Source organism: Podarcis bocagei, assembly GCF_964188305.1.
Source record: "Podarcis bocagei genome assembly, chromosome: 14".
Lineage (NCBI taxonomy): Eukaryota > Metazoa > Chordata > Lepidosauria > Squamata > Lacertidae > Podarcis > Podarcis bocagei.
Window position 1 is genome coordinate 31141209 of NC_138139.1, and position 27374 is coordinate 31168582.

At 51.4% G+C, this 27374-nt stretch overlaps 3 protein-coding genes across 5 annotated transcripts in view; 2 read left to right on the forward strand and 1 right to left on the reverse strand.

Moving 5' to 3' along the window:
- Positions 1-626: 626 nt before the first annotated feature.
- On the forward strand, positions 627-5418 carry NDUFAB1 (NADH:ubiquinone oxidoreductase subunit AB1). The gene is made up of 5 exons (XM_081170400.1): positions 627-849; positions 1986-2108; positions 2593-2680; positions 4288-4397; positions 5244-5418. Exons 1-4 carry the CDS (start codon positions 664-666, stop codon positions 4377-4379), a joined length of 489 nt encoding a protein of 162 aa, XP_081026526.1. The 5' UTR covers positions 627-663; the 3' UTR covers positions 4380-4397; positions 5244-5418.
- Positions 5419-6800: 1382 nt separating this feature from the next.
- LOC308573667 (uncharacterized protein) lies at positions 6801-25230 on the forward strand. 2 transcript variants are annotated; one of them, XM_081170842.1, is made up of 11 exons: positions 6801-7405; positions 7510-7761; positions 12294-14558; positions 15667-15779; positions 16762-16820; positions 17394-17542; positions 17902-18067; positions 18173-18364; positions 20719-20949; positions 22656-22812; positions 23564-25230. In XM_081170842.1, exons 1-11 carry the CDS (start codon positions 7321-7323, stop codon positions 23636-23638), a joined length of 3744 nt encoding a protein of 1247 aa, XP_081026968.1. In that variant the 5' UTR covers positions 6801-7320; the 3' UTR covers positions 23639-25230. The 2 variants fall into 2 exon arrangements, with proteins under 2 accessions (XP_081026968.1, XP_081026969.1); XM_081170843.1 differs by lacking the exons at positions 6801-7405; positions 7510-7761 and adding an exon at positions 10377-10478.
- The window catches only part of TNRC6A (trinucleotide repeat containing adaptor 6A), a 40484-nt gene continuing 37422 nt past the window's right edge, over positions 24313-27374 (reverse strand). For both annotated transcript variants that reach the window (XM_081170806.1, XM_081170805.1), the window contains one exon: positions 24313-26515. In XM_081170806.1, the coding sequence (XP_081026932.1) occupies positions 26134-26515 (382 nt within the window). In that variant the 3' untranslated portion in view covers positions 24313-26133. The remainder of the gene's footprint in view (positions 26516-27374) is intronic.

Below are 27374 nucleotides of genomic sequence, written 5' to 3' on the forward strand. Positions count from 1 at the left end.
CCCGGGGCAAGGCAAGTAATTTGCGCCCCCTAACCCCCAGATATTGCGCCCGGTGCGGCCGGCCCCCCCTGCACCCCCCACGCTACGCCACTGTTTCCTAGGTCTTCCTGGAGATGCCAGCCACATAACATGCCGAAAGGCCTAGATTCAAAGTGGGCAAAGATTCCAGTCCCTGTTGTTCTGAATAAAAGGCTGGTTTTAATGGCAACATTGTAATCTATTTTTATTGAGTCAGACCTCTTGGCTCATCTAGCTCCATATTGTCTGCCTGGGCTGGCAGTAGTTCACCAGAAGAATATCCGCAGCCCTTTCTGGGACCATCTGCGTGCAAAGGAGGTGCTGTCTGGCAGTGAACCTTAGGGCTGCAGGAGGGAAGAGGGCAATGAGGCAGCCTGGAGGGCTATCGACGCTACTCCAGTTTTACTCGGAGTAGTCCCATTGAAATTAACTGAGGTCCGTTACTTGTCATTTAAGTCACTGGACGGGGCAAGAGGAGGAGCCACCACGTGAGCCTGAGGGGAAGGCGGGGCTTGCTTTGCATATGCAAACACGGCGCGCTGCATGCCGGGAACCTCCCCTCCTCAATACCCTTGAAGCCCGGCGGGCGAGCGGGCTGGCGCGGGGCATTGTGGGCGTCGGCGCAGGCGCACTCGCGGGGTCATCATGGCGGCCCGTGTCCTCCTGCTCTCCTCCACCTGCCTCCGCCGCCGGTGTTGCAGCGGGAGCCGCGGCTTCTTCTCCGCCTCCTCCTCACCGCTCGGACGTCTCAGCCTCCCGCTACCGCCCGCCTCCCGCCTCGCTTTCTTGGCCCCCCTCCTGCCGTCAGGACCCGCCAGGCTGACGCCGCAGGTGAAGAGCGCAGGCGGGAGCCCGTCTGGTGCAGCGCAGGGTTCGGCTTTGCAGGCCGCCCGGGATCCCGACGCGGGGGGTGGTCTGGAACCCAGCCCAGCGGATCGCGCAAGATTCGGGGTTTTATCATTTTCCTACCCCGCCTTTCAACCAGCAAATAGCCGAAAATAATTATATTAATTAACACAGCTAAAGCTGGATCAAGAATAGCAACAAAGAACGGGGTCAAAACCTGAAGCAGCACCGACTCCCCGCTGCATGAGGGTGGTGCCTCCCCCTCGTGGCCTTTCTTGGCCTTTTACTGCTGCCATGGGGAGATGATTCTGCTGCTGCTGCTGCTTCCTTGGTGGGGTAGTCCCAGTTTCGTTTATTCTTGCATTTGTTACCACTTTGAGGTTTAAAGCTCTTTTCGTTCTTGTTTTTTTACAATCAAGCGGTATGTAAATTTTATGAAATAAATAAGTGAATCTATGTATGTGCCATGCCTCCCCTCCAAGGAGCTCAAGGTGGCAAGGATGGTTCTTCCATCTTGTTTTATCCTCACAACAGCCCTTTGAGGAAGGTTCAAGAGAGAGAGAGAGAGAGAGACCAAGACCAGCCCAATGTTGCCCAGTCAGCTCTGTGGCTGCGTTGAGGATTTTGAACTTTGAGGTCTCCCTGGTCCTAGTTCAGCACTCTGGGCACTGAACCACACTGGCCCTGGATTGTAGGCTGGGCTTCCTTCACAAGCACAAGGTGCTTTGCCATGAAATGGGAGATTTTATGTGCACACCAAGGCAGCAAATGCCCAGTGGAAAACCCCTTGCACTGCCCTCCCTGCTTTTGGAGTTCCCTGTGGCATCTGATCCCTAGGAATTATATTCTGAGACTCTGCTTTTCAGCCAAAGTTGTTTTTTTGAAGGCGCATTTAGTTTGCCATAAATTTTAGGGCTTGAGAATGATCTATCAGGCTCAGATTTTCAGGAGCTGTGTTTCAAAATCAAACATGCACACTGCAGTGTCTCCATCTATGAATATCTGGGGAGCTTTAATGACCAGTTCTTTTTAGGTGTCACCTGTAAAGAGTTAGTATTTCAGGTGAGGGTGCTGAGGATATTCCCAAATCATGAAAAACATATCTCTGGCTTTTCCTATAGGTCTCTGGAACGTTGCTTCAATTATGTCGTCATTACTCTGAGATGCCTCCTTTGACCCTGGATAACATCAAAGATCGAGTTCTTTACGTCCTGAAACTGTATGATAAGATAGATCCAGAAAAAGTGAGTAACTGTGTTACAGCTTCTGTTTTGACCCTCTTTTTCTTGAGTCCCAGATTCTTCATGTGTATGATTAACATACATTTTGCACTGGAGCAAACTGCACCTTTGAATGAACCACAAAGGTGTGTTCCCTATCTTCCTAAAACTTTGTGCCAGCCCAAACAGGTCATCTGTTATGGCCATAGCAGATGATAGGAAGAAAGTTGTCTCTCTGGCTTAATGAAACAAGTGAGCATCCAGACACCAAGAGGAAATAGGAAATGAACAATAAGGGGTGGGGGGGATTTCACTTTAAGATTGTCCAGTAATGGGAACAAAGTCAGAGCAATGTTCTGGGTGGAGTGGAGAGAAGACCTCTATATGTAATAAAACCCAAATCTCCCTGGAGTCTTTGGCCCCTATTTTCTTACTTTTGACATTATTTTGATGGTTATTGACATTGTCCGTTATACCATAATTTGGGGTTTTCTATTTTGTCTTCCAGCTCTCGGTAACTTCCCACTTCATGAAAGACCTGGGCCTGGACAGCTTGGACCAAGTGGAGATCATCATGGCAATGGAAGATGAATTTGGTAATATGTTTGATGTATGCAAATACATCTCAAGATGTGCCTGTTAGAATGTCACAAGGTCAGAGTGTGCCTGCTGTGGAGCTCAGTCTTAATTGAGAAAAAACAGAATTTAATACATAACAAAGTAACACTCCTGGGCAGTTGCTCTGAGCATCTGAGCTAGACAGGTCTGGAAAGCAGATGTTTTCATCTTCCATAACATTGGCAGCAGCCCACCTAGTGTGCCCTTTGATGTCTCTGCCACAGTGTCAGGGAACATCAACTCTGTGGCATTCCTTTGGCAAAGCAGTCTGGGCATTCATTCTAGCAGGGATAGCCAACATGCTGCTTTCCAGATGTTGCTGTGCTGTTCACCATCTCTGACTGGGCTGGGGCTGCTGTGAGTTGTAGTTCAACAACATCTGGAGAACACCATGTTGGCTACTCACATCATTATACAAACTGCCCAACTAGGCTTTTAACGTGACAATCCTTTCATTCTCCTTAGATATGCACACATTTCCCTTTTCTCTCTTATTTGACCTTTTAGTATAAATTTACACTCACTTAGTTTCTCTCTATATTGGTGTTTCCCACAGTTCTCCATGGCACATCGGTCATTACACCACTTCCTTGCTTAGGCTCAGCCATCTTGCACTGCTGTGCATACTGATATGTGATTTGGACTTGTAGGAATTTATACCAGGTCAGATTATATTTGTCTTTCAAGTCCAGTATCATCTACTCTGGCAGCAGCGCTCCAGAGCCTCCTGCAAAGAGAGACATCCCCATCAGCTGTTCCCCTGGTCCTTTTAAGTGCAGATGCCAGTAGCTGAACTAGGGACTACCTTCATCTAGAAAAAAGGGGGGGCACTGGGTTGTGGTCCATCTCCAGTTGCATTTCTGACAAGACTACTGGAAAAAGATGGAGCTCATGCATTTTAGCATAGCCCAGCTTGCTGAACTCCCTTCACTGATATAAGGGGCCTGGTACGTTACCCAAACTGCTGCTTCTTTGGTGATCACTTGTAGCCATGTAAGATTGTCTTCCATTAATATGGTCTTAACAGTGAGTCTGTAGGTGACTGTGGAGGCCAATTCTGGATCCACACATCCTTTCACAGTGGCGCCATAGGTTTCCGGGTGAGAGTTGATCACGGTGAGGATTTGCCAAACGTGCCTTCCTCTTAGCACGTTTCTGCCTTTTATCCCGAGTTTGTGCTTCTTCAAGTTACATGACACCTTTGGTAGAGGCTGTTCTCCAGTTGGAGCACTTACAGGCCAGTGTTTTCCAGTTGTCGCTGTTTATACTACATTCATAAAGATTTGGGGACCCAAACTATAGTGATGCTCATTGGTAGTTGGATAAATTGCTTCTGTTAAATTCCCTTTCCCTCCCCTTACTTTTTAGTAGCACTTTAAGCAGTTTCCGGGAGAATCTCATAAGCAATAATGTGCTTACGAGCTGTTCTTGTATGTTTACACCCTGACTCCCAGGGGATTCTGTTAACTTTCCTGTACTACATGGCACCCCCTTTGCTCCTCCTTTGGAAAACTACAGCATGATCCCTTGTCTTGTTGACTGAGATTCCTTCACCTCTGGACTAAACAGGCCACATCTTTTTCAGGATTTGAAATCCCTGATGTGGAAGCAGAGAAGCTGATGTGTCCGCAAGAGATTGTAGATTACATTGCCGATAAGCAGGACGTGTACGAATAATTGTTTGTGTTGAGCTGAGTAAGTAGAGACTCCTGCTGGAAGGAGTGTGCAGTGGTCTTTTGGCAGAAAACCTGCATGGAGTGATGCTCTCCTCATTCAGAGGGCATCTGATGCAAAGGAAGCAGAAGATGGACGTCTTGGGGAGGACTTCATGCTCTTCTCACTGCAAAGGCATCGGGCTCTGCTAGATAGAGAATCTTGGGTAGCTTGGAGCAGCCCCCGTTAAAACTTCTTTGGGAGGGTGGATTATTTGATTCGTGTTTTGCTTGGGAAGGCCTTGGGAGCCTGCTGCCTCTCCTCGCTGGTGTTACTACACTTGCTTGAGGACACAGCCCTCTATCTGTGTTCATAAGCCACCTTTCCATGTTCATGGAATAAGCAACACACAGCTGTGGGAAGTTACCCTGTTGCTAAGGAAACATCATCCCCCTGTGACGTCCTTTTGGAGTTGAGGCTACTGCAAGCTGGCCTAACACATTTTGCCAAATACAGAGGAACACAGCAAAGGTCCTGTTATGACCAGGTAGCTGAATGCCCCTAGACTAGAGCTTTTCCGGAAAAGGGAGCACTTTTTCTAAAGTAAAATGCAAGGCAAAGTGCAAGAAGAGTAAGTGAAGGCTGTTCCAGAGTGGAGAGGAAGCAATAACTGGCATTGGAACTTGAAAAGGTGACCAGGGGTGGGGGTAGAATGAGAGATTGAGTTTTAGCTCTATAACAACCTCCCTTTCCTTTATGATCAGTCAAAACCATGTCAAAAGGAAGTGGAACCCCCTAGTTTATAAGGAAGTATTTCACTGTGTGTATTACTTCTCGGTGATCTTTTTGAGTTTCTAAGCCATACGTGTCTCCCTCTCCCTTCCACAGGTGACTTTGTTCTGTCGTGAGGGCTAGGATGATGTCAGCAGGAAGAAGGGACCGTGTCATGGAAGCTCTGTGCTGTATTGAATCACTATTACGCTCAGAGGAATAGCCCTGCTGGCTGCTGTATTTAAAGCTGTGTAATATATGTTGGCCTCCAAAATAAAAAGACTGATACTGACTCCTTTATTCTGATTTTCACTGGGTCCAAGCATGTGTGTATTACATGTCTCAGGGTTAGGGTTACAGCTACATTTCCTGTTCTCTTCCGGTTAAGGGGTGTGGTCCTTCTCCCTACTTGCATCTGGGAAACTCCAGGAGTCTTTTGCCCAATTGTGGGGCTCGAACCCATGACCCTGTGATGAAGAGTCTCCTGCTCTACTGACCAAACTATGTTAAAGACACCTCTTGGCTGGTGAGCCAAGAGGTGGGAGGAGCTCTTGAGCCAGTGTGGTGTAGTGGTTAAGAGTCACGTATTCTGGGGAACCGGGTTCGCAACTCTGCTCCTCCACAGGCAGCTGCTGGGTGACCTTGGGCTAGTCACACTTCTTTGAAGTCTCTCAGCCCCACTCACCTCATAGAGTGTTTGTTGTGGGGGAGGAAGGGAAAGGAGATTGTTAGCCGCTTTGGGACTCCTGAAGGGAGTCTTCTTCTCAGGTCAGACAAGGGGAACGTTTTTCAGCCTGAGGCCTGCATTCGAGGGGCCACTTGCCAGAGGCAAAGGTAGGTGGAGCCATGAATGTGAATTCTCCCTTTTGTACAGCAGGCTGATTTCTACACACACCCCTCTCTATCCTCCATCCAGACTTTGTGTCCAGAGTTCAAGGACACATTCCAGCCAGGCAGAAAAACTCAAGGAATGTGCTAAGCTGAGCTGGTGAGGGGTGAAACTATGGCTCAGGGAGGGTCCTGTGAGCCTTTGGCCCAGAGGTCCCCACACCCATCCCTGGCTTAGATTCTCTGCAAAGGCCCTCTGGAGCCCCATGTATTCTGAGGCCAGTTCCTGCCAATTCAAGAGCTTTGCCTTGTTGGGACTTGCTCTGCTGTTGTGTTTGGAGCAGGGGCGTGAGGGTTTTGTGGCCCACCAGGAAGCCTTAGCTCCTATCTGCCCCAGCCATGATGGCCAATGGCCAGGGATAGTGGGAGTTGTGGGCCCCCAACAGGCAGGACCACACCGCACCCTTCCTTGAGCTAGCATGATGGGACATAGTGGTGGCCAACTACTCAGCTACCAAGGCCTCTTGCTCCTGCTCTGCCAGGTGGAGGTGACTTCATGGTTTCCAAGGAAGGGAGAGGGGTTGGGGTGGGGACACTTTTCCACTTGCTCCTCTGGACAACCACATAACAATGATGGGCACCCTAATGCCAGAGCAACTAATGCTAATTTTCCCTCTTTACGGTAAGCTAGTTTCCCCACCTGCACCTCTGCAAACTAAGGCATTGGAGAGTTCAAGGAGACATTTCAGCCAAGGAGGAAGGAGCATTGGGAGGGGGGGTGTTCCCTAGGGCCAGAGAGAGAAGCCTGATGTGCCACATTTGGCCACCAGTGCCTGAACTGTCCTTGCAGCTGGCCTGCTCGATGGAGGCTCCGAGAGGTCCAGGGAGTCCCTGGGATTGAAGTACCTAGCAGGGCGTCAGTCGAAGTCCCCGAGCGGCTGCCCCGAAGAGGGCAATCAAGAGACCCCCTCGGCTGCTCTCGGCCCCACACGCCCCTCCCTCGAGGGGGAGGCGTGGGGAGTCAGGGCACTCTGCAGATGCTCAGAGAGCAACTTTTCCTCCCCATGTGCGCCGGCAAGCTCTGGGGCTGCTGCTTCCCTCGCCTCCTCCCGTCGTGCCACCGCGGGCGTCCCGGAGTTGGGGGCAGGCGGGGACTTCCCGTCTCCAAGCCGGGGGGCTCCGCTTTCCGGGTCTGGGGCGGCGGCGGCGGCTGCTGCTGCTGCTTCTCCGCCTCCTCCTTTTGTGCCCGCCGCGCGCTCGCTGGCTCGTGTCGCGCACGGGAGGTGGCGAGCAGGGCGGAGGGGGGGGGGGGCTCCGCTTCCTGGCAGCGACGGCGGCGCGCTTCGGAGGGAGCCGGGCGCGCAGCATGGACCTCCACCGCCGCTGCTGCTGCTGCTGCCGCCGCCTCCGCTTCTCTCTCGTGGCGCTCCTGGCCCTGCTGGCCGCCGCAGGTAAGGCGCGGGCGAGGGGGGCGCGGGGTGGGCCGGGCGCTCCGTCGGGCACCGCGGGGTACCGCGGGCTCCTCTCCTGCCCTCCTCTGTCTCTCTCCGCGCAGGGCACTCCGGAGGCTGCGAGCGACGCCTGGACGCCTCGGCCGCCCCCGAGGAGCCCCCCTGCTCGGATCTCCTCCCCAGGCAGCCGCTCGCCGTCGAGGGGCAGGAGGCGGCGGCGGCCCTGCCAGACCCGCCGCAGGTGGACTTCGAGGGGGGCGGCCGGGAAGACGGGCGGCAGCGTCGGCGGCCCCGCGGGGAGCAGCAAGGCGCCGGTAGGACCCCTCAGCCTGGCCTCGCCATCACCCCCTCCTCCGGTAAGGACCTCTTCTCTTTTTGTTCCTTCCCTCAAGAGGGTTCCAGAAGGTCGCCCGGCTGGCCATCGGTCTCGCTGTCCTTGGCATCGGGGAAGACCCCGCCCCGTCGGGTACTGTCTGCCCGGGGTGGGCAAGGCTTAGGGCGCTCTCTGCACACGCTCAGAGACCCGCTTCTCTGGATGATGTTGCCAGCGCCCTCCAAAATCGGGCAACAGCCCTTCTTTGCCGGCTGAGGTGCTGGGCACCGCTGGGGACGCTGGAGCCGAAGGTCGCCCGCTGGGGGAGCCAAGTGGCCCCAGGCATGGGGCACCCCAACAAGGCGTCTCGCTCGCCCGAGGACCCCCCACACTCCCCCACTTGTTGCCTGCCTGGAACTGCCAGCAGCGGGTATCCCGTGTGGGTGGTGGAGATTTGGCAGGTCTGAACCTGGGGCTGGTGTGGGGTGGGTGAATTTGGGAGTCACTGGTGCTGCAGGGCGCCCCCACCCCAATTTTGATCACTGAAGTGGCTTGTCTGTGCCCCCCCCCATGTGTCTGGACTCCATCTCCCATCATCATCCTAGACTTTTGGCTGTGCTGGTTTGGGGTGATGAGAGCTCGGTTTCATCTGGGAGCCACAGGGTAGCTCCCCACCCCCTCCTTCATGGAAGATACACCTGGTCTACCAACAGGGAACATTTTTGCACACCCCCAGTCATTAATAAATTATTGCTCATCATTTAGGAAGATTTACATGCCACACTTAATTTTTTTAAAAAATAGCTAAACTGCTTACATAAGTATGATGGCCATGTGCAGTACTATAATTGTTTAGTGCATTCGAATGTTCTTGGGGCTTTTCATATTTTAATCTCAACAACAGCCTAGTAAGGTAGGACAGCAGCATCAGAGGCAGATTTAGGGGAATTCTAATCCCTGCGACGGGGTGAGCTCCCATTGCTTAGTCCCTGCTCCTGCCAACCTAGCAGTTCGAAAGCACGTCAAAGTGCAAGTAGATAAATAGGTACCACTCCGGCAGGAAGGTAAATGGCATTTCCGTGCACTGCTCTGGTTCACCAGAAGCGGCTTAGTCATGCTGGCCACATGACCCGGAATCTGTACTCCAGCTCCCTTGGCCAATAAAGCGAGATGAGCGCCGCAACCCCAGAGTCGGCCACGACTGGACCTAATGGTCAGGGGTCCCTTTACCCTTTACCTTTTACCATACTGTGTGCCGAGCTGAAATGGCACCGCAGGGGGTGCTGCAGCAATGACAAACAACGGAAGGCAGAAAGTAGAAGAGGGTGTCAAATTTTAAAAAGAAAATAAGAAAATAAAAAGAGCCTTCTGGATCAGGTCAGTGGCCCATCTAGTCCCGCGTCCTGTTCTCATAGTGGCCTACCAGATGCCCCAGTGGGAAACGCATAGGCAAAACCCAAGCCCAAGAGTGCTCTTCCCTGCTCTGGTTTCCAGCAACTGGTATTCAGAAGCACAGCAGCCTCCAGCTGTGGACAATGGAGTTCATAGCTTTAAAGCACCTGCAAGCACCATGCCCTTTAGATGGCCATGTGCATTTTTTCACTGGCTTCAAAATGTCCCACGCTGCTCTTGCTGTGTTTCGGGAAACCAGCTGCTCCTTCTGCTAAGTGGGGAGGGGCCCGGACCTCTGCCCCCAAGTCTTACCCCAAAGGATAATGCCCGGCTGCGAGGCCCCATGTACTTCCTAATGTCTGCCATGTTTGGGAGGCTGGTTGTGGCTCCTTCATGGGGCAGGAAGGAGCACTCTGCACATGGCTCTTCTTTCTCCTCCCTTGCTATGTTCCAGGAGGTGTCTGATCTGCAGGGTGCTGCTCTGTCTACAGGTATCTGCACCTTTGCCGCCGCCTGTCCCCTTGCTCGACTCCTATCTCCACTCCAGAAAGACATCGTCTCACCTTATAGTGCTGCGAGGATGTATCTGTGTGGGTGTGCAGTTAGCTGCAGGCAGGTCTTTTGGGGTTGGTGCTGGCTTTGTGCCAGAGCTGGGTATCTTTCTTAGAGCTGCATTCCTAGACTGAGTAGAATGGAAATATTACGCAAGAGGAAAAAAGCAACAGAACCACAGTAGGAAGCAGCTGCCTCTGTGGGATCCCAGCAGAATTGTTGGGGCTCCCATCCTTGGCTAACTTTCCTTCACAATCCCTAGATTAAATATGTCCATCTCATGCTTGCCTACCAACCCCAACAAAAACTTCTTGCTAGTGACCCAAACTCTCCTTTACCTTTGCTTAGGGTCATCGATGGAGGAACGAAGCTCTCGCCCTTGACACATGGTTGTGTTTAGAATAAAGCAATGCCAGACAAATTCATAGCACACTTACATGGTCAACAGGCATCTAGATGCTCATCTCTAGGTTGGGATGGGAGGAGGGCAGCGAGTTATGACTCTGTTCCTTTGGAAGAGTGTGGCTAGGCATGTAGTTTCCCCTCTGTAAGACAAAGTGTGGGGAACATTTTTGAGCCTGAGGGCCACATTGCCTTACAAGCAACCTTATGGGGGCCACATGCCAGGTGTGGACAGAGTCGTGGGTCAAAGTGAGTGTGGCCAGAGGCAAAACAGCAGTTTCCACCACCATTCTCCACTTTTCTACTTTCCAGCCACACAAAAGCCAGATATTTCTGCACAGCTTTTGTCTTCCATCCAGGCAAGCAAAGTGTCATCATTACACTTCAAGGGCACTTGAGGAGATGGCAAGGCAGGTGAGGGCCAGATAGTCATGGAGGGCCGTATTCTGCCCCCGTCTTCAGGACAAGAGATGCAGGGCTGATACAATGCCCCTCTTTGATTGTTCAACCTTAGGTGGAGAGTAGGAGGGCAAAGGCTTCAAGGTTTCACTCAACTCTTAATCAGCGAGGTCATGGGCAGCCTAGACTGGCCCGGTGGTCTGGCTGCCAGCTTAATATACCGCAGGCTCTTACTGGCCTGGGCTTATCTCTCTCAGTCCATCTGTATGAGTGACATGCAGTGCTCTAAGGACAACCTGGCTGCTTGGGGGGGGGGGCGGGAGGGAAGATTTTCCTTCCCCACTGGCAATCAGACGAGAAGTAGTCATTGTAAGCCTATCAGAGACTGATAACTATGGGGTGCATGATGCTCTGCCTGAATCCAGATGTTCGCTATGATGGATGACATCGCAGCTGTGTGTGTGTGGATGCAGGGAAGAGTTGTGGCACTTATCCTACAGTCGCTGATGCACACCCTTCCTCATTCCCTGGGGTCACTGCCTTCTGCTTTGCCCCCACCCGTCAAGTCCTGTGTCTCGGATGTGAGCATATGAATGCAGAGGATCCAGGAGTTCCTCGTACAAAACGTGGATTTCTTCCACAGCAGACACGATGCCAGCCTCCTCCTCCGAACCAGCCGTGTCAGATAGCGGTCTGTGCCAGAGAAAGCTTGTTGCCTTGGCAACACAGAGAGAGTGATGCAGAATATCAGGGTGGGTTGTCTTGAGTGCCTGTTCTGGATTATTAGCTGGGCTTCTGTCGAATATTCTGCCACTGAGACGGCAGCTCCAGAGCCATTCTTACCCAATAGCTACGCTGTGGCCCCTGGGAGGCTGGGGGGAGATTTCTGCTCCACCCCATGTTCTTGCATAAGGTTTTGGTTCCCAACTTCGTCTTGGGATTGAGAGCTGTGTAACTATGGTCTGGATGTGTGTGTGGTGTCCATGCGTGGTGCAGAAATCTGGTGAGAAGCAGGGCAGCTGCTCCACCCCCAAATCAGCAAAACCAGATCAAAAGCAAATCATTCATTCATTCTCCTTGTATGCTGCTTTTCCATGCTCAAAGCAGCTTACAACAAAGAAAAGAGGAGAGCATTTCAAAATCAAAGTGCAAAAATAATTTCCTAATAGCAACAAAACACCACAACAGTATAGAGAACACCAGACAAAAGCAAAACAAAACACTTCAGTGCTATAAATACAGCAAGGTTGCATAAACAACTACAGTGGTACCTCGGGTTAAGAACTTAATTCATTCCGGAGGTCCGTTCTTAACCTGAAACTGTTCTTAACCTGAAGCACCACTTTAGCTAATAGGGCCTCCTGCTGCTGCCACGCCACCGGAGCACGATTTCTGTTCTTATCCTGAAGCAAAGTTCTTAACCCGAGGTACTATTTCTGGGTTAGTGGAGTCTGTAACCTGAAGCGTCTGTAACCCGAAGTACCACTGTACATCCAGCATCCAATTGCAAAAATAACAAGGGAGCTTTACAGTTGCACCGAGAGAGCTCTGTGTTTAAATGCATTTTTGGAACAGGAGGTTTGGGGGCTTTGGCTTATTCACCCTCCCGGGGCTGCCAGCGTGTAGCATCAGCGCAACACCACTGCCTGGTACCTCCCGGTGCTTTAACCTCCTTGCGTCTGGTTGAACAAAGGGCAGTTGCTGACATTTGCAGCTCAGATCCCGTAGACGCCTTCGCTTTTCTGCCTGTAGGGGTGGCAGTGAAGATGGTGCTGCCCCTCGACTTCCTCCCAGGGAGCTCACTGCCTCTGCTTTCCCTCCACCCCACAGGGTCAGATTTCTCTGGGCTGCAGGACTCACTATCTGTAGGGCAAAGCACCAGTAAGATGCTGAAGACCCTCCTCCATGGCAGCGCTGAGCCCTCTGGCATCACCTGGCATCATCTCTCATCCACTGCTGCTGCTGTCCCCACTGCGTGGCACCCAGACGTGCAGACTGGATCTGCTGTCCTTGATGCCAGCCAAGAAGAAACATCGAGGAGGCCAACAGAGGTGGAAGAAAGCAGAGCAGCAGTTGCCACTGGGAGAGGCACTCAGTTCCCCACTCAAGAGAGCACATTGGGGGCTGGCGGGCTGCCCCAACCAAGTCCACCCCTCATCACAACCAAGCCTGTGACCTTCTCAGTATTGCTTCCTGGGCCCATTTCCCCAAAGGATGTTGCAGGTCAAAATTCTTGGCCCTCTTCTCTTCCGGAAGAATCCTCCAGCCCTGGAGCTGGAGAGGAAGCCCCTGAGGTCTGGCAACCCACCAGCCCTGCTCTGCTTCTGGCCTCCAAAGTGCAAGCTGCTACACAGACCCAGGCTGAGCCTCAGCACCCTTGGCCGGAGAGCCAGGGACCCCCAAGTGCTACGACAGGTGGGAATGAGACACGCAGCGTGGGCCCTACAGATGACCTGAAGATGCCCACCAGAGCTGGCAGCCTGAGGCCCCAGGAGACCCAGTCACCCACTGCAGAAACTCAGGGGACCCTTCTTCTGGCTTCCACTCCACAGCCGGTTGAGGCTGATACTGGGGCAGCCCAGGAAGAGGATGTGGCAACCATCACAACACAAATATTGCCACAGGGCTGGAGCACAGCCCCATCTGTGGTGGGTGCTGAGGGGCCAGGGGGCAGCACACCAGGCGTGGAGCCAGAAACCAGATCTCACGAGTCTTGGGGTGCCGTGGGACCCTCTGATCCTGGCTCCGCCCTTGCTCCACCCCCAACGCTGCTGAGATCCCGGGCAGGGTTGGGTCACACGATGGAGACGACCCAGGAAGCCATAAGCGCAGGCAGTTTTGTTCCCAGTGGAACAGCCCTGGTGCACAATTCCACAGAAGCCATGAGAGCAGCACAGCCTGTAGTGGATGCTCAGCCTACTTCTGCAGAATCCCCACATCGTACAGAGGTGGCTCCCCACTCATCCTCATCTTTCCACTTGGGGACAGCTTTGCCCCTGAGGTTGGCGGACTCTGCCACCCATCCTGCTTCTGCCAGCAACCTCCCTGTTGGGTCCACATTGCTCACCTCGTCTGTGGGCCCAGGTGGTGTAATGGAAGAACCAAGAGCTTCCAGAGCAGGTGGGCATGTCAGTGCAGACGTGCCCATGTTTCAGAACTCCACAGACCTGCTCATGGCTGCAGAGACTGCCTCCAGCGGGGCTTCCACAGCCACAGAAGAGCCTGGATCTCAGAGCCCCTCGGAGCCTGGCAGTGCCTGGCCCATGAAAGGGGGCGATCCTGTACAGCCATCCTCACAGCCAAGGCAGCTGACACCCAAGGGGACTGCAGAAGAGGGCACCTCGCCCACCATGGTCCCCACTCCAATGGAGGTCTCTGTCAATTACAGAGAAAGAACAGGGGTGCCTAGCGACGCCAGGGAGGGCCGTCATAAAGCCACAACACGCCCCACCCAGCAGGCAACAAGAGAGGGGTCCCTTTGGCAAGCCACAGAGGCAGCAGAGCCCTTCACCAGCAGCAGCAGCCTCTCAGGAAAGGGTGCCCCCGCTGGCTGGACTCCCAGCCCAACCAAGACCCCAGCAGGCTCTGAGGCTGCCTTGCTCACTCCAGAGGGAGATGATGTGAGCACAGCTCCTTCACTGAATCCAGAGCTTCACTCCCAAGCAGCCATTTCCTCCAGTTTGGGTTTTGGAACAGCTGTGCCCACAAGCAAGATAGGAGACACTGGGACCATGCCCGTGACCCACCGGCTGTGGACCTCTCCAGGCAGGACAAGGAGCTGGGAATGGGGGAAGAGGCCCAGCGCCACAGCCGAAGGTGGCTCCATCAGGGAGATTGCCCGTTCTCCACTTAGTCTGGAGGGCCTTGTCCAAACAACAGCCACTCCGACAGGGAGCAGTGGGCACACACAGCCGCCTTTGCCAGCTCCAGGACCAAAGAGCACTGCAAAGGAGGAACCTCTCGTTGCCAGCACCTGGCTCTCGCCAGCCACACCAGAGAAGTCCACAACACAACTGCAGCCGGCCGTGCCCAGGGAAGGCCGCCCTAGAGCCCACCAGGTCTTTGTGGCAGAGAATCAGCTGCCCCGCCTGAAAGGTCAGTGGGGCACCTCTCTCTGCAAACTGAGGGAGGGAAGCAGAGCTGAGCTGGGGGGCAAGGTTGGTGAGCTAGGAGGGGATTCTGTGGCAGGTGAGTTCCCTGTAAACTGAGGTTTAGTGGGGGCTGAAAAGGACTGTCTGTGAAGGCGGTGGGCTCTCATTCATTGGAGGTTTCTAAGCAGAGTTTGGTTGGCCATCTGACACGGATTTCTCTCTCTCTGATTCCTGCATTGAAGGGCCTGGACTAGGTGGCCCCTGGGGTCCCTTCTACACCTTTTTATGATTCTGTAGTGCCTGTTGGGCCTGGTAAGGCTGAAGGCAGAGAGGTCACAAATAGCTGGAGTTAACTGATTCTAGTTTCAACGCTTTCCTCTCCCCTGATGAGTTTTACAGAAGTGGGGAGGAGGAAGAGGACAGCCAGGGCTGCCCCCTGGATTGGTTGTTAAGTTAAAAGACAGAAGGTGGGGGCTGGCAGAGGATTTTCCTGGGGAAATCTGGGTGTATGGTAGCTGTACCCATTTGCCCTAATGGACCAGTCACCCCCAGGTAGAATTTAACACACAGGAGGCCCCACCACCTTGCTGGAACTAAGCTGGTCTGGGTCTGAATGTAAAAACATAAGATGACTTCCTGGTCAGGCCAAATGGGACCCCACCTAGCACCATGTTCTGACAATGGCTGACCCAGCACCCATTGTGGGAAACCCACAAGCATGGGCATAAAATGAAAAACCTGTAAGAAATGCTCAGTTTCTATACTCATTCTCCTGGTCCAGCTACAGCTGTGGCCACTGGCTTCTTTGAATCAAGTTTTCTGTTGCAGAGACTCTTGGCTCTCCTTTTTAATGCTATAAGCCTGCAGCCTCTGTGCTCCCTACACTTGTGGGGCAGGTGGAGCCACCCTCACCATCCTGCCATGCTGTGGCAGCTGCCATCACTTGGGGCTCTGAAGGTGGTAATTGAATGGTAAACTCATACAGTTGGAAGGTACAAAGCAGGAATCACTACTAAAGAATCTCTTCTCTCTTTCTCTCTCTCTCCCTCCTTCCCTCACCCCCAACCTTGGGCTGAGGTGAGTCCTATTTTCCTTCTACTCCCTTCCTGCAGCCACTCTCCTGCATATCCCTTGTGAGCTGGTCCTGGCCATGGAGTTTTCCAGAGGCTTCTGGAACCCCGACTCACTTGAGTACCAGGACCTGGTGCTCAGCGTCAATGAAACGGTGGGTTAGCCGTGTCTGTTTACCCAGGACTTGGGTGGGATTTTAACTGGGTTGTCCAAGGTCCTGAAGCCTAAAGGCCACATTCCCTGCTGGTCAACCTTCCCAGGGCCACATGGCCATGCCATAGCTTTTTAAAGGGAAATCCTATTCGGAATAAGGGAATTTCCCTTAAAAAAGGGGAAACGTTGACAGCTATGGGTCATGGGGGCGAGGCAGGCCTAGAGGCAAAAGTTGGCGGGGCTGCATATGGGAATCTGGCCTTTGAACATTCAGCTAGTTTCTATGCACCCTTCCCTCTCATCTTCATCCAGGCAAGCAAGAGACATGATTAGAGTACAGTGGTACCTCAGGTTAAGTACTTAATTCATTCCGGAGGTCCATTCTTAACCTGAAACTGTTCTTAACCTGAAGGACCACTTTAGCTAATGGGGCCTCCTGCTGCCGTCGGAGCATGATTTCTGTTCTCATCCTGAAGCAAAGTTCTTAACCTGAGGTAATATTTCTTGGTTAGCGGAGTCTGTAACCTGAAGCGTATATAACCTGAAGCATATGTAACCTGAGGTACCACTGCACAAGGAAATCATTCCGCTCGGGCAGAAGCACTCAAGGAGGGCGTGAAGCATGGGCCAATGAGGGGTGTGGCCTGGGAACAGTGGGTGGGGCCTGATGATAGTTCCAAGGGCCAGGTGAAGAGGACTGGAGGGCCACATTTCATCTCCAGGCCTGAGGTTCTCCAGCCCCTCCTAGAGTTTATTATCTTGAACTGATGATGCTTCATTGTTTTAATACCTGAGGGATTTTTTAAATAAATTGTGTCTGTTTTGTTGCAGGTGTTATAATTTAATTGTATTTTATGCGTGATTTATTTCATGTTAGCAAACCCCCCTGGGATCTGTTTTGGTGAAGGGTTGGAGATGGAAGCTCCATAAATCAATGACTAATTGACTACCCTTCCTTCCCCTTCCCCTTTTCTCTCTCTAAGGTCACACCTCTCTTCGATTCTCTGCCGGGATTTCAGCGACTGGAAGTGAAGGCAATCCGGTATCTATCCATCCACCCACCTCTCTCTTTGGGTTTTCTTGTCTGCCGTATCCCAGGGCTCAGGGAGGGCAAGATGACTGACACCACTGTGTGGCAGGTGAAAATACAAAAGTTCAAAATGGTCCCGGGTGGCTCCTTGGAAGGCAGATGACATCAGGAAGGCCTTGATGACTCTGAGGAATCTCTGAGGGTGCAGGAGGTGGGCAGGGAAAAGGCAACCTACTGGCCAGCTCCATCTGAAGGCAGAGTTGGATCACCAGGAGAGGCTGGTTGCAGGAAGGCCTTTAAAAACTCATGGAACTCAAGCAATTTCCTAAAGTATTTGGTGCATTCATGAGTCACGTTTCCAAAACCTGTCCCTGCAAAATAATTTCGCTTATGGGTGATGACAGGGCCCTGAAACTTCCTGTGTTAGGAATGGCAGTGTGTGTGTGTGTGTGTGTGTGTGTGTGTGTGTGTGTGTGTATCTCAGGACTCAGATGGGTCTGCCCCTGCTGCCACCTTCCGTGTATTGCATTGGACTAGATACCCTTCCACCTCTGCAATTCTACCATTCTCTTATTCTCTTTGCAGGCCCGGGAGTGTGGTGGTGGCATTTGATGCCCTCTTCCTGGTAGCGGCTCCTGGCTTGTGGGCTGCCCTGAATCGCTCATCCCTCTCGGAGCGCTTGCGGCCGGGGCTCTGGGTTGGCAATGCCCGGGTGCTGCAGAGCACGACGCTGGGTAAGCTTTTGCCGACAGGCAATTTGCCCATTTCCCAACCCAGCCGACATCAGTTGCCCAGGAGATGCCGCTGGGGACAGAACCTGCGCACCTGCAAAGCAGCGGCTCTCCCACTGAGCAATGGCTCCCTCCCCACAAGTTTCTAGTCCTCAAGATTTTAAACAAAGTGGCTGCTTTCCATTGACACATCAGAAGCTAGCTGCCTTTCGCCAGTGGGCCCACCTAGGTCTATATTGACTGGCAGCAGCTCTCCAGGGTTCTCAGGTGGAGTGTCTCCCAGCCTTACCTGGTGACAGAACCTGGGGCCTTCTGCATGCCAAGCAGGGGCTCTGCCACTGAGCTGTTGCCTGTTCCTACAGAGCGGCACCTGGACCTCTGCTCCGTGCTCTTCGCCTGCCAAGCCGGCTACGAGTGCGTCTCCACCGGGGAAGACGGGAGTGCCGTCTGCACCTCTGCGTGCCACCGCGACTACTGCAAGAACGAGGGCATCTGCACACACGCTGTCAACCACACACCTGTCTGCCAGTGAGTGCCATGGCGCACTGGCCTTGCGCCCAGTCCCTCTGCCCCTGCACACACGTCTCTGCCTTCAAGGCCTCTGTCTGATGGTTTCCCCCTTTCATTCCCCAGGTGTCCCGTGGGCAGCGACTTCTGGTTCCTGGGGGTGCGCTGCGATTACAAGGTGACCCAGCAGGGCTTGCTGGGGGTGGCCTGCGGCCTCTTGCTGAGCCTGGTGGTGGTCGGAGCTGCCATTGCCGGCCTGGTGATCCGCCGGGTTCGTATGCTGCTGCTGGAGGCCAGAGCGGATCAGACCAAGAGCAGGTGAGACCCTGTCCCTTCTCCTCCCTTCCTGGACTCCATGGAGGTGGAAGGAAGGGAGAGAAACTGGGGCACTGTTCCCATTGGTTTCCTGCCTTCCCAGCCAGTTTAATCAATGCACTGGCTACCTTGGACAGGGCTGGTTTAAACGTGGAGCAAAATAAGCACAAGCTTAGGGTATCAAGGGAAGGGGTTTAGGGTTAGACATTTTCCATAGCTGGATTTTTAACAATAAATGGTCACAAATTGCTCACCTGAGCATTTGTTTTCTCAGCTGAAGTACAGTGGATCCTTGGGTTACGTTACCTTCGGGTAATGTAACTTTTTTGGGTTGTGAACACAGCAAACCTGCACGTGGATACTTCCGGGTTTCGCCGCATGCGCAGAAGCGCTCTATCACGCCACATGCGTGCGCAGAAGCAGCGCCTCATGTTGCGGACTTTTCAGGGTACATACGGATAGCCAGAATGAATTAAGTTCCTATCCAGAGGGTCCACTGTATATTAAAAATCCCAAAAGCACAACTGTGCAACAAGGCAGGCTTGATGTCTTATCTCTACTAAGTATAGAAGTGGATGCGTTAAGGTAATATTAGTTTTGAGGATCTGACCCTCGACTTTGCAGTTAGAAAAAGCAGGAGAAAACTTTTCAAATATAAAGTACACAAAGATAAGCATTATTTTCCATCCTTATTGCAGGTTTTGTTTCATTTCAATAAATAAAATTTTATTTTATGGTTTGTTATTGTTCATATTTTGAATTGAATTTTGTATTTTGAATCGGATATATATAGGGGCACCCAAAATTAAGTGGTTAGGGCATCTAAAGGTCTTAATCTGGCCCTGACCTTGGAAGAGGAAGGACTTTCCTTCATCAAAGGTGTTTAAGCAGAGGTTGGGTGGCCACCTGTCTGGGCTTCTTTAGCTGTGATTCCTGCATTGCAGGGGGGTTGGACTAGATGACCCTTAGAGGTCCCTTCCAGCTCTGCAATTCTATGATGTCTTCCCCCCTATTCACGACATTCCTCATTAACCTCTTCTCTTAGAAAGGGCACCCACAGGGGCTGTTTGCAGTGCTGAGTTTCTGCTGCTTCCCTTTCTCTGGGCCTTGTTGGGCTCACAGGGGCTGTTCACTCATTGCTCTTCCCTTATTATTATTTATTAGATTTGTATACCACCCTTCACCCATAGATCTCAGGGCTCTTGTCTTTTCCCATCTGGTGTGGGGCTGCGGGTGGGTGGGAAATGGAATGGGGGCTGCTAGGCTGAGCTGAGGGATCTATTTCCTCCCGCCAGGCCTGCTTTCAAGGGAAAAGCAAACAGCCAGCAGCTTCTGGCTGAACTCCAAGGGAAATCCGGGGGTGGGGTGTGAGGGGGTAGAGAGTGTGTAACTGAGCTTTGTGTTGAGAGAGAGACAGGGGGGGATTCATTTCATTGAATCTCTGGCTACAGGCTCTCAGCATATGCAGAGTGTAATCCCCTTTCTAGGCTCTGAGCATATGCAGAGTGCAATCTCACTCCTAGAATGAAAAGACTGGGCAGAAGGTCTCACTGTGGGCATCTTGTCTAACCCCCATAAACATCCTCTAAACCACTTTGACCTGCAGAACTGGCACTGTTACAGGTGTCACAATATACCTGTTCCACATTTGTAAGAAATAGATATTTTAGTGTGGCAGCATCTATGGTCTGGAACTCCCAGACTCTTGACATCGGGCAGGGACCTTCATTGTACAGTGGTACCTTGGGTTAAGTACTTAATTCGTTCCAGAGGTCTGTACTTAACCTGAAACTGTTCTTAAACTGAGGTACCACTTTAGCTAATGGGGCCTCCCGCTGCCGCCGCGCCGCCAGAGCACGATTTCTGTTCTTATCCTGAAGCAAAGTTCTTAACCTGAGGTAATATTTCTGGGTTAGCAAAGTCTGTAACCTGAAGCGTATGTAACCTGAAGCATATGTAACCCGAGGTACCACTGTACTCTTTTCTGTGCCTGCTGCTAGAAACATTTTTGTTTAGACAACCCTGCTCAGGCTTTTAGAATGATGGTGCGTATATTGGCCATTTTAATTTTTTTGAATGTTTTAATTTCTTTTACTAATAATTTCTTTTTCTAAACTGCTATGAGGTTTCCTACCATCCACCAGCATATACTTTTTAATTACCAAGGACTTCCCAACAACATGTTGCTTCAGCATGTTTTGTTTTTGCTTTTTAAAATAACTGTATTTACAGTATTAGGATTTTAGATTAGTTTCCATTACATGGGGGGTTGGATTTGATGACCCTCAGTGATCCCAACTCTACGATTCTATGACTCATAGCAACATAAAGGGATCATAAACTCTTGACCCCTCCAGCTACCGCCGCTTCTGCCGCCTTGACGATGTCTCGGCCCACTACTGGTCGGAGCCTTGGCTGGCCTCAGCAGTCTCCTTGGACAACCCGGCCTTCAGCAACTCGGAAGAACTGCTGCACTTGCAGATCCTGGACACAGCCTGCTGCAGCTGCCAGGACGACTGCATGGGCCCCGACGGCTACTGCAAGCAGCCACAGGATGCCCCCTGCATCGGGGCCGCAGGCCGGCCGAGGTAACCATCACTGCAGCCATGGTGGGTGATGTAAGGGGTGGAGCACGAAGGGTTCTGGTGAAAAGGGGGTCAAGGACTGCAATGGCACAGGGGCATACAGTGTTTAGTTTCTGAAAGGGAGGTGCCCTGTCATCCAGCATCAAGTTTCTCAGTGATGGGACACCTGCTTGGCATGCAGAACGTCCCAGGATCAATCCCCAGCGACATCTGCAGGTAGGGCTGGGAGAGACCGTACACACCTTTGTTCTGGATGCTCCTCACCTTCGTGCAAAGGTGGGGGACTCAGTTGCAACAGGAAAATAAAGATGTGCTTTGCTTTGACTGGTTCCTACCTCCACCCATTCTTCTCTGACTGACAATGGACTCTGGGGAATCTAAATCCCTTGATGGAGAGTTGGGTTGTAAAAGCCAACGCCCATTTAAAAAATATATCAGCTTGAAACCCCAGAGAGCCGCTCTCAAGTCAGTTAAGGAGACTGTAGGTGGGCCAGCGGTTCTGTCCAGGTGAAAACAACTTCCTCTGTGTCTGGCAATTGCAAATTCATCCTCCTGTTTTTTAAAAGATGAGATGCTCTGCTTAGAGGGCCGCTGGATGTCACAAATCACCTTCATTTGCCCTCTGTACATATAGGCTAGCATATGCAAAGGACTTCCATTGCTTAGCGACTTCCCACCCCCCAGCAAGCAAATCATGCTTAATCTCCAGCAACAGGCAATAGCCCAGCAGGGTGGAGAGCAAGCTGGGCAGGGAGGTGGGAACTCCCCAAGGAAAGGACAGGCTGAGCCCAGAGGACTGACCTTCAATTGTCACAGCTAACCTCCTGGCTGGCCTGAGGCCAAGCAGCTGGCATAAACTTTCCACTTATGCTGGTTTGTTTGGTGCTAAAGGGAAAAAACCTCCCCAAACATAAAGGCCTCTAACAGCGCCATGGAAAGAGGAACTCAGGAAGTTTGATAACCAGTGGCAGAAATGCAGAGATAAGCCCCCACACTGCAGCCTTGCGCTCCAATTTCTTGGCTGCTTTTCCCAAGGCAGCATCTGACTTTCTGCTTCCTCCCTTCGGCTTGCTCTCCCCAGCCCCGCCTCCTCCAATCTTGGAATAGGAGCATTGATCCAGCTGCTGGATGAGGCCAAAGGGGTGCCACCAGGGGCCCATCCCTTCCAGCACCCTGTTCCCACAGTGGCCAACCAGGTGCCCCAATGGGAAATCCATTAAGCAGCACCCCAGCAAAAGAGCCCCCTCCACCTTGTGGTTTCCAGCAACTGGTATTCATTATTCAGAAGCAGGCCACCTCGAATATCCTTCCTGAGAATGCACCATGGCAGTAGTTCCTATCAACAGAGACACTGGGCTGCATCCAATAGTTGCAGCACAACTACTTGTGCTACTTCCCCTTTTCCAAAAACTCTGGTGAACCCTGGAGTGGTCGGAAAGCCGGTGGAAGGACCGCATTGGCATTTGACAAAATCTACAACTCTTTCTCCCTGAACCCCCACCGTAGTTGATTCTGGTGCGCTTTAAATCACTTTTAAGCAGGATGTGGCAAAATGCTGGCCTTACTTTCATTCCTCGGGGAAAGTCATGGGCTTCCAAGGAAGAGAGTTGGGTGTTCCACGTTTTAATGTGTGTTTCCTTGCATCTAATGCCCCATGTGTAGATATGGCTTCCTCCCATTTTGCATCTTCTTCCTTCCAATCTTTTTAGCGCTCATTACAACCATTGGGACGTGAGCTCCAACAGCATGAACGACCCTATGATAGACTCCGGGAAGGCCAGTGAAGTCTCCGTCTCCAGCTGGCCCATGGAACCTATTCAGTGGAGCCCTTGCCCTGCTCTGCACAACCCCTCCAGGGAGCAAGTGGTGAGTGAGGCCCAGGCACACTTCCCTGGGCTGTGGGTCTCTAGTTTGGAGAGGTGGCGCTTTGGCACGGAAGCGCACGGGGTAGTTTGGCACAGAACTCTGATGAAACACAACTATTCTTTTCCATATTGCAAAACAAAACAAAAAAAACCTTATTTGCATGTTATGATGAATCTCCAAGGGGGCCAGAGGGTATAAGATATAAATTTGCTCATGTAACTTGATTATGGTGGAGACTACGAGAAGAGACTTTTGCTCAAGGTCACTCCATCAGTTTGGCGACAACTAGTAAGTTGTCTGGCTGCTCACCCATAAAGTAAGTGTCCTACATTGTGGTATCTGCTCATTGGCCCTAGAAAATGAGAACGGGCCTTCTCTGCAATGGCTCCCTATCTGTGGAATGCTTGCCTGGCGCCTTCATTATACACCTTTAGGTGCCAGGCGAAAACGGTCCTTTTTAACCAGGCCTTTGATCTATGCCCTTTTAAAATGTGCTTTTTTTGGAGGGGGGCTATTGTGTCGTTGTTTTTATTTTTATTATGTATTTTGTGGTTTTATATCTTGATTTTATTCTTTGAAACACCCTGAGACCCCCTCCCCCAGGTGTAAGGTGGTATTTAAATTCAATAAATAATAACAGAAATCAGCAGGAAGGGGAGAGAGGGGTTGGGCCCTTTCAGCCAAATTAGCCCCCCGTGGCATTCCCAGTACAAAACAATCCCTGGAGCCCCACTCTCTCTCCTTTCCACAGCACAAAGCCCAGAGGCCTCACTCTTACTGCGAGGGAATGGAGCTGGTCAACCTGGAGAGAAGCTGGACAGCCTGAACCCTTCCAGTCAGACACAGGACGTGTCAACGTGCTCGAAACCAACCTTTTAATTTCTACCTGACCAGCTCAGAGATTGAGGTGGCTTTGAACCCTGCGAGCAGTGCAAGCCCATCAAGGCAGGTGGCCAATGTCAGTTTTCAGTGCAAAGGCTTGAGGAGGCTCAACCATCAAGCAAACTAGCCTTACTGGTTTGGTTTGGATTTTTTATTTTTATTTTTACGAGTGGTTACTCTTGGGAGGAACAGCACAGCACTGGAATCCAACACTGGGACAAGTCTGAGCAGTTGGTTCCTATTTGGACGCAGGAGTTAGTTCCTATCTGGAGACAGGGATCTCCTTGACAGAAAAAGCTGGACAAGTAACTGGATTAAAGGGCAAGGAGGAAGAGCAGTTACTGTTTCGTTTTGTGCAAGTCGCTGTAGTGGAAGTATTAAACGCCAGAGTTTAAAAACAAACAAACCAAAACCCAGCATTTTTTCCCCACACGCTCCTCAATTTCTAAGTGTCCTGTCAAGGTGGGAGCTGGCCCTAAAAAGAAACACACATATACTAAACCCTTGTTAACCTAGCATAATCTAGCAAATCTGCCTGTGCACCAATAGCGGAGGGTCCCGGGGGGGGGGGGAGAGGGGAGAGACACGGACAAACAATACAAATCACGAATGAGACCGTTCCATGGTAAGCAGCCAAAAAATGTCATGATTTATTAATATCTGGAGAAACTTCATAATTAGAACACAACCCAAACTGTACATTTTACAATCACACTCTATTTGTAAACAGTTAAAAAGCCACTGGCGACTTTTGCATCTTCAGACACAACAGTTAGAATCAAGGCAATGAAATGAGAGCGTCTTTCAGCACAGTTAAAAAAATTGGTTTCGTTTCTTTTTTTTATCCTTGTTTAGTCTTTCATCCTCCAACTAAACAAGCTTCAGGTAATAACACCATTTGTGGCAAAAGAGAAGATGATTTTAACACTTTCACAAGAAAAGTATTTGCAGGAACTTTTAAAACATTTAAAATTTATACAACAAAATTCTGTAAGCCCAAGTTCTTGGTTACAGTCTGCATAGTTACTTCAGCTTTAAGGTTAAACACTGAACACAGTCACGAGAGCAGGAAGAAGGGCCACACCAAAGGGGGGGGGAGGGGGAGGAGGAAAGGAACAAGGGGGCCGGCTTTACAAAAATTGGGGGGAAACTAGAGATTAAGAGCCAAGCACCCCTCTCCCACCCCACACTATTAAAAAGACAGCATTGGAAAGCACAGAATGTCGAACTCCAGCGATTTGAAGCAATTTTTGGCAGAAGAAGGTTTACAGAGCAAGTAGTAATCAGTGCTAAAAGTTATTTTCCTATAAGAAACTACAAGGAGTTTTACGTAGGGACCTTGGTTTTTCCTGAGAGCCATGCTCTTAGATTTAGGAGGTGGGAATAGAAAAAACACAAATGGAACATGGCCAAACACTGCTCGTTATTCCCAGAGATAGAAAGCATCTTTTAACATCCACAATTTTTTTTTGTTTTTAAAAAATATTTAAGTGATGGTCGAGTAAACATTGTTTCTCAAAAGAAAAAGAAAAAAAAGGAAAATAAAAGATTTCTGTAAACAAGGCAGCACCCCAACACAGGAGCCCCCCCAAAATAAAACAAAAACAAAAATACCAAACGCCTATTGAAAGTGCAGGACCCCCTGCCCAGACAAGCAGGCCGGGTTGCCAGTCATAGCTGTGCGTGCAGTTTCAGAAACTGCAGAGCTCCATTCTTTAGTTTAATTCCACATGAACAAACAGGTGCAAGGCTTTTCCGCTCGGCATCCTAGGTACCAGTCTCATCATTCGATTGTTGGGTGCTGGAGGACCACCATGTGGCGGCTAGGTGGGCAGGCAGGCGTCAAGGCATAGTGGGGCACACAGCCTGGTCCAAAGCAAGGAGCATCCTTCTGTCTGTCCTCCAGGAAGCGCCACCTGTGAGCTGCTGCTGCTGCTGCCCCCACCTTGACGATTGTAGGGCAGGGAGAAGGGCAGAGTCTGTGCAAAGCCTAAGAAAGCTCAAACTCCATCATCAGCAAGTTGCAAAAATAGTAAGAATGATGATGACAATGATGATGAATCCACAAAGCAAAAAATAAAAATAAAATAAAATAAAAAAGCGATGGAACACATGAAAAGCAAGCTGATTCTACGTAGTTTTGTTTTTTCTTTAAACTATGTATAGCACTATATCCTGGAAGTGTAAAATCTATAACTTTTTCACATTATAATTATTGGCCTGCACGATTCAAGTATTCAAACTGGGATGTTTTGGGCTAAAACAAAGGGGGCGGGGAAAGAGGGGAGGAAATGTGCGCACGAAGTAACCGTTTCCACAGGTGACCCCTGGAGGCTGCAAGTGGGGAGGGCGGGTTGGCGGGGAGGGATGGGGCGGGGGAGTCCAAATTTAGTGCTGCTTTGAGGTCACAGTTTTGTTCACTGAAAGAAGAAGAGGTGGCTACATGGACTCCCCTCCGGCCCCCAGGTGGTCAACGGAGAGGAAAGCATTGAGGGGGGACGGGCTGCTCAGCCCTCCCCTGGTGTCGTTGTTGCCCAGGGAACCCCAGAGGCTTGTGGAATAGTTAGGGCTCCCCCAGAGGGATGTGCCGTGGAGGTCTCCGCTGCCCGTTCCTGAAAGCCCAGCACCATTCCAGTGGCTGTTTAGGTCGTTGCGGTTGGAAAATGCGTGGGAGCCATCGAGGCGCCCCAGGCGGGTCTGACTTGTGCCCAGAGACTGCCAGGCAGGGGAGGGGGAGAGAGACTGGCCTTGTGCAAAGAAGCGGCTGATCTCCTCTTCACTGGCAAAATCAGCAAGGATCGTAGTGTTCCCGAGGACACACCTGTCCAGAAAGAGGCCCAGAAATGGGTTGAGGCGGGCACAAGTCCTCGAAAGCAAGCGGCATCTTCTCTTCCCCGACTCATCCTCCACTACTTCAGCCCACCTGCCTTCCTTGCGCGCAGAGATTGCAGCATGCATCCCTGTCCCCACTATTCAGGCTCTGGCTTGCGCCAGCCAGGCCCTTCTGAGGCAGGAGAGTGGTAGAATACCTGCTCTGCATGCAGAAGGCCCCTGGTTCAAACACTGCCCCCCCATCATGTCATCTACAGGTAGGGCTGGGAAAAGACCCCCTTGCCTGAAACCCCAGAGAACCCCTGCTAGTCAGAGCAGACCATACAGAGCTAGATGTAACCAAGGGTCTGACTCAGTATAAGGCAGCTTCCAGTTAAGACCAGCCCTTCATTCAGAAACATGAGGACTAGAATCTTATTTTTCAGGGGAAGCAGCGTAGCTCAAGGGCAGGGCAGAAGGTCCCAGGTTCAGCCCCCCAGGTCATTTCTAGGGAGAGTTGGGGGGGAGACTCCCCTGCCTGAAAAGAGAGCCACTGCTGCCAGTCAGTGTGGGGACAATGCAGAGTTTGATGGACCAGTGGTGTCACATAGCCCAAGGCAGCTTCTGGTGTTTCTAGGAGATCAGTTCTATCTGCAGCCCTCAGACTACCCTGTGCTCAAAGCAATTTTAAGAGTTTTGTGCTTTTAAATCCTACCCTGCCCTCCATCTCTCATAGCAAATGCATCTCCAGCAGTGTATCTGAAACAGAGTTGATCCTAAGGATGAACGTTTTTTATGGGAAACGTCTGCGCCCTGCCCAGTGAGGGGCATTGTAAGGGACCACCCGCTTACACAGAAGTGTGCCAGCT

Coding starts and splice junctions, on each gene's coding strand:
- LOC308573667 (XM_081170842.1), top strand. CDS start 7,321: ATGGACCTCCACCGCCGCTGCTGCTGCTGCTGCCGCCGCCTCCGCTTC. Junction 17,543..17,901: donor GCTGCAGAGCACGACGCTGG/GTAAGCTTTTGC, acceptor CTGTTCCTACAG/AGCGGCACCTGGACCTCTGC. Junction 18,365..20,718: donor GCGGATCAGACCAAGAGCAG/GTGAGACCCTGT, acceptor TGACCCCTCCAG/CTACCGCCGCTTCTGCCGCC.
- NDUFAB1 (XM_081170400.1), top strand. CDS start 664: ATGGCGGCCCGTGTCCTCCTGCTCTCCTCCACCTGCCTCCGCCGCCGG. Junction 850..1,985: donor CCGCCAGGCTGACGCCGCAG/GTGAAGAGCGCA, acceptor CTTTTCCTATAG/GTCTCTGGAACGTTGCTTCA. Junction 2,681..4,287: donor GGCAATGGAAGATGAATTTG/GTAATATGTTTG, acceptor CATCTTTTTCAG/GATTTGAAATCCCTGATGTG.